Source organism: Morone saxatilis, unplaced genomic scaffold (genome assembly GCF_004916995.1).
Source record: "Morone saxatilis isolate NCDOM2014 unplaced genomic scaffold, NCSU_SB_2.0 Contig6, whole genome shotgun sequence".
NCBI lineage: Eukaryota > Metazoa > Chordata > Actinopteri > Moronidae > Morone > Morone saxatilis.
The window spans coordinates 11,423,207-11,429,199 of NW_023340206.1; the positions used below are offsets into that span (position 1 = coordinate 11,423,207).

A 5,993-nucleotide genomic window follows, 5' to 3' on the forward strand; every position below is an offset into this window, starting at 1 on the left:
TGTCTTTTTGAACATAACAATCTAACCTCTGAATTTATAAATGCAACTATATATTTGTGAGGTGTTTTTCATGGGATTTGATGATGGGAACAAAAGTATAGAATATTGTTGGTACTATTTTCTGTTAGGTGGCGAGTCGGGAGCTTCATATTCTGCCCTCTAAGATCTACATCAGTGAAACCAGCACGAACACTGTTCCAAACACCTGCCCCTCTGCTGCCTCCTTCGGTACTGATGCAAACGGCATGGCAGTCAAGGTAAAGTCCTGTTCCTGCAGTCTTTACTGATTAAAGTGTGTAGGATTTGGTGGCATCTAGTGGTAGAGTCACTTTGTGAGTGTGCTGGAGAAACTACAGTAGTTGTAAAACTCGCAAAAAGGCCCTATCTAAAGCCAGTGTTTGGTTTTTCCATTCTGGGCTACTGTAGAAACATGGCGGGTTCAAAGGAGAGGCCTCTGTGGAAGAGGACCCACTCCCTTTGTGCATAAAAACAACAAAAACATACCTATTAATATTATATTCCCTTCCTGCAAATAGATCCTTTTAAACGTTACACACTGGACCTTTAAGTTATTATGTATTCTGTATTCTTGTATTCTGTATTTCAAGCCAAAAGGACTAAAAAGACTTTCAAAAGTATCAGTTTCATTTTTTCTTTCACTCAGAATGCCTGCCAGACTCTGTACCAGCGACTGGAGCCGTTCCGGCAGAAGGACCCCAAGGGATCATGGGAGAGTTGGGTACGGTTTGATAAGAAAGGAAGATATACATTCTTAGTGATTGCTGCTGGGTATATACAGCATTACATCAATCATTTTATTTATTTTGTCCTCAGGTCAATGCAGCGTTTTTTAAGAAAATCAGTTTATCGGCTACTGGATTCTACAGGTATGACAGAAATCTATCTAGTCTGATTTAATGCATTTATTTATCAAGTGACCGTAAGAGCCACCTGTGTGTCCTCAGAGGTCCAGACCTTTACATGGACTGGGACAAGATGGAGGGGCAGCCTTATGCTTACTTCACGTTCGGAGCGTGTTGCTGTGAGGTGGAGCTGGACTGCCTCACGGGAGACTACAGGGTCAGAACTGAACCATTACAGCCATTCTTTTTTACCATAACTCTAAAACTGATTGTAACAAAGCGACATTTTCACTTTTCTTATTTTGTTGTGTTTTCTTGTAGACGGTGAGGACGGACATTGTGGTCGACATTGGTAGAAGTGTGAACCCCTCAGTGGACATCGGCCAGGTGAGTCTGGTCTGTTCTGGTCGACTATAAAGGCAGAAAAAGAATACAATCTGGTACCACTTTCTTTTACAGATACTTAATAATGGAAAGGAATGGATGTGCAACTGTAGCACGTTAGGAAGGTTATTTGATACTAATTATAGAGAAAATGGGGACGATTAGCAAGCTTTGTGTTTAGTTGTGAAGACAAACTATACAATTAATTTCTAAAATCTTTTTTAACAAATATATTAACATCTACATTATTTTCTAATGTATATCTGTCAGTTGATAGGATTTTACAGTTCTTTTGAGGAAATTATCTGCTGATTATTGCTACTACTGAAAAATAATTTAGGAAGTACTCTCATTTATAATCAGAGCTGTTTAAAAAAATATATTATTGTGACACATACTAATTGGGACATTTTACTGTGTAAAAATTAAGAATTTCTTATATATTTGCAGACATATATGCCAGTTGACCAATTTAGTATCAGTCCTTTAGTTAAAGACTTCATGAGACCCGTAAAATGAAGCCAATCCAGAAGGAATTTGATGGTTGATGTTCCTGTATTATTTCTTTGCATGCTTCTGGTTTTGTATTCAGAAATGAGCAGAATATTTGGTTTTATAGAGGAAGTTTGTCAATTTCCTCTCTTTTCTTTCCTCTTTCTAACCATACTTTCGTCCTCCTTTCCCTTCATCTATTTGTCTATCCACTATTCTCTCCCTTCCTCCCTCCTTTCAGATTGAAGGAGCGTTCATGCAGGGTTTGGGTCTCTACACTCTGGAGGAGTTGAAGTTTTCCCCCTCTGGGCTCCTGTACACTCGAGGTCCGTCTCAGTATAAGATCCCTGCGGTGTGCGACGTGCCGCTTCGCTTTAACGTTTATCTGCTGTCAGACTCCCACAACCCCCACGCCATCTACTCCTCCAAGGTGAGAGGTCACGATGCACATATGTACCCCTCTATGTTATTGAATTCCTTTGTTTATTCTTTCTTTCTGTCCATGTTTGACTTTCTTTTTTCTTTCTTTCTACAACACAAACAAGAAAGAGAAACTCTATTTTTCAAACTTATCAGGTGTCCCAAGATCAGCTGTGATTTCCCACTGGGCCCTGGTTTTGCCTTTTTAAATGTTATATGTGTGGAGTTACATAAACATAAATATAGCAGCAAACAACTATTTGCAAGGATCGTTTTGGTGACAGGAACAGCCAAGCCATAAACTATTCATAGTCCATTCATACAGAGAAGATTAACTGTTTAAAACATCATTGGTTGTATTTTAATAGACTTTACATCAGTCTGTGTAACAAGTAATGTTCCTGACGATCCTCCGGCTCTGCAGGGTATTGGAGAACCCGTCCTCTTCCTGGGCAGTTCGGTGTTCTTCGCCATTAAAGACGCTGTGGCTGCAGCTCGCGCAGAGTCCGGTTTAGTCGGCCCGTTTTCCCTGGACAGCCCCACGACACCGGAGAGGGCCTGTCTGGCTTGTGCCTCCCCGTTCACTCAGAAGGTAAAAATGCTGAAATACTGATGTTCTTACTCAGTAAATGCAGGGATAAAAAATGTGTTTGTATTGTTTTGTAATTATTGACTGTCTGTATATTTTTAACATGTTCCCTTTGTCAAGGTAACAAACTCCTTTGAAACAGCATTCAGACCAGAAAACTGAAGTCAAACTAAAGTGACAAGATTTTGGGAGTTTCTAAGCTGACAGCAGAAACCTCTGGGTGCAACCTTTAAAATAAATGAATAATTTGACCCCAAATAACTGATTCGAGCCCACGTTTCTGCAGCTGTGGCCAGACAAGATCATCCTGCCTAATGTTTAATAAAAGGTCAATATTTATAATCAGGTTACATAAAGAGGAAGCTACTGCACAAGAATGTATTACCTTTTAATCTTTCCTTATTGTTTTGTTTGTGGGAGTAAAAAAAAAATAGGCAAATGATAATGTAAAGGAATTAAAGCCTTATTGAGATGAGGTAAGAAATTGTCCATTACACCATACATTTATTTATTTCTGTTCATTTTTGTTTTGTTTCCAGATTCCAGCCAGCAAACCAGGATCTTACAAACCGTGGGCCTTAAACATCTGAATCTGTTTTTATTTGATCAAACTAAACTACACTGTGAACTAAATGTAACTAACAATGATTATGCACTTACTGTACTCTCTAAACTTTCTTTACATGTTAATTTTAAACAAACAAATGAATCTTTTTTTTAATAACACATGTATTCTCATTTCTAACAGTGTATAATGTGAAATTAATACCTCACGACCACTTAAATTTACATTTATTTGTTGTGCTTGTGCCTTTATCCTACAATATCACTATTTGAATAAAAGAAGAATAAATCATTTAACCGTTATTGAAGACAACAAATAAACCCACTGTACATCCAATAGCAGTAAACATAATGAAGAGTGGTTTGTAAACTAACGCAGATTTGTCTTCTTGTGGGCCGAGGCTGATCACACGTCGAGGCACCAATGGGCTGCGGCCCCGTCCATCGGAGATGAGGCCTGGAAGAGCGACAGGAAGTGCTGTTAATCAGGTGTTTGACAGGAGGAGGTTAGGAGACGCAAGTAAGAAGAGAGCTCTGGTTGGGATATTGTGATATTAATGTAACAGGCCAACAGTTGGTCTCACATACAGTTCTTGAAAGATTCTGGCTAGTGGTTTAACCATCACATGCAGCACTTAGAGTGATAACCAGTGTATCTGGAGGAAGCTAACAGTATTTTGTTAAAATTTTTCTGGTTGTTTTGGAGCATCTAGAAACAAATGTACCTTATCTACTATTTCCATCTCATAAACCAAGACATACGAAACCATATGTCCACAGCTAGACCTTAACAAGCTTTTTCAGCTGTGTTGCTTGCATTGTTGGTCAATATGTAAAGCAGTATCAACCAGAGTCATTGTTGTGCAAGCCAAGTCAAGTCTCAAGTCTGAAACGTTGAATTTCCAGTCCTAAACAAGTCATAATGCGCTCTTAATTAAATTAAATTCCATTTTACCAACAGAACAATTAAATGGAATTATCTATTAATTATCATTATTATATTCTTCATGGTTCTGTCCTGTAACTTTGATTAGATTTTGTCAGATTGGTTCAAACAAAGTGGGTCTGGGGAATTAAGTGTTGACTTGCTGGGAATAAAAAGCGAAATGAAGGGAAATCACTTTAATCTTTGGCCTTGGAGGAAGGTAAAAAGTATTTTAAAGTCAAAAGGTTCAAGTTAAAGTAAAGTCATAAGTCACTGGTGTCCAAGTCAAGTTGCAAGTCTTTTTTGATTTAGTCAAGTTTAGAGTTTATAGTTATAACATTTGTGACTCAAGGCAACATCTCTGGTATCAACTAAAATGTTTTAATGGAACTCCTTGATGCATATTTAAGACTGTAGAAAACTCTTGCACACTGTCAGCAACAATTGTGTTGCTTTTTCAATAAATTTAGTGACCAGAGTTTTTAGTCTCAGCAACATGGGCCGCAGGTCTCGTACCATTTTAGTGAACTCGTCCTGACAGGCCACGCGGATCTTCTCGGCTGTTGCAGGGGAGCTCAGAGGGAAAGCGTCCCCCAGTCCTCTCTCTGTGCGTGCTGCTGCGATGGCCGCCTTGATGGCAAAGAAAATGGTGGAGCTGAAGAGAACCGGAGGCTCGCCAATACCCTGGAACAACAGGACAGTCAACAGTGTGTCCTCAGGTGTCAGAGAGCCTAAGACTTTTAAAGGCATTTTTAATATTACCTGGAATTTAATTTAGTAGAGGTTCATCAATCAAAGAAAAAATAACCTATAAAACTATATAATCTGTAAACAATTATCTGTTAGTGGCATTGTACACTTGTGCTGTGCGTCTTTAGGTGATAGCAAGAGTCCAACATCAGAATCAGATGTTTTTAAGACAAGTAGGTTTTGGGGTTCAATTCAACAGTTCTTTTATGCTGTGATATTATGTATCTGAATTTGTGACAAAGTGGTCTGAGGAAAAGTCAAAAATGCTTCCTGAGAAATATCATTATTAGCTAATGGTTAAGGGTTTTCAAACTATATCCACTGAAACAACACAGTCTCTCCTTGTACATTAAAAAAGTGGAATGCACAAAAGGGACAGTTTGGTTCCCAGTGTCTTCGTTTACTTCACTTGGTTCAATAGAAAACTAGAACTAAAAGGTGGTGTTGTTCATGTACCTGTCCAATGTCCAAAGCAGGGTTGATGCTTTTCCCAACCTCCATCACAATGTCTGTCCTGATGTTCTGCAACAAACAAAACACACAGTTACAAGATGTCTTATCCTAGTTATTATCCCATAATATCCTAGTTATCCTTTGGAAAAGGCAGCCTTAAAGGACATGGAGATAAACTACAGCAGCAGTACACTCACTGACTTTGGACATTATATGTTTTTTTTAGGGATTTTAAAGAGTGAAAAAAAACCTTGTGATCCCCAGTGAGACAATCGATTTCCACTTCAGTTTAAGGTACCTCTATAGTGAAGAAGACAGGCTGGAGGTCATGGTAGGTGACGTGGACCTCCTTAGCTGCTCTCCTGGCTCTCCCTGCTCTCTGCCACCACTGCACCGATGATCTGACCGACACAAACCACCTGCACACACACACACACCGGACGGCAAAGAATGACATGTAGATGACTTGGTGTCGTCCACCTTCAACATAAAGGAAATCCCACCCTGGGAGAGGTGTTTTATCTTTTGTGTAATTCAAGATGTACATGATTAT

At 39.1% G+C, this 5,993-nt stretch overlaps 2 protein-coding genes across 2 annotated transcripts in view; one reads left to right on the top strand and one right to left on the bottom strand.

The window, feature by feature from the left end:
- aox6 (aldehyde oxidase 6) overlaps positions 1 to 3,649 on the top strand; it is a 14,208-nt gene extending 10,559 nt beyond the window's left edge. The window contains exons 28-35 of the mRNA XM_035677656.1: positions 129 to 257; positions 665 to 739; positions 835 to 887; positions 966 to 1,080; positions 1,185 to 1,250; positions 1,981 to 2,169; positions 2,584 to 2,751; positions 3,288 to 3,649. Of these exons, the coding sequence (XP_035533549.1) occupies positions 129 to 257; positions 665 to 739; positions 835 to 887; positions 966 to 1,080; positions 1,185 to 1,250; positions 1,981 to 2,169; positions 2,584 to 2,751; positions 3,288 to 3,338 (846 nt within the window). The 3' untranslated portion in view covers positions 3,339 to 3,649. The remainder of the gene's footprint in view (positions 1 to 128; positions 258 to 664; positions 740 to 834; positions 888 to 965; positions 1,081 to 1,184; positions 1,251 to 1,980; positions 2,170 to 2,583; positions 2,752 to 3,287) is intronic.
- LOC118339865 (xanthine dehydrogenase-like) lies at positions 3,635 to 5,859 on the bottom strand (the record flags this gene model as incomplete). The annotated part of the gene is given in 4 exon segments (XM_035677657.1): positions 3,635 to 3,769; positions 4,754 to 4,921; positions 5,444 to 5,509; positions 5,739 to 5,859. Coding segments are annotated over 3 exon segments (264 nt in total). The 3' UTR covers positions 3,635 to 3,718.
- Positions 5,860 to 5,993: the final 134 nt, after the last annotated feature.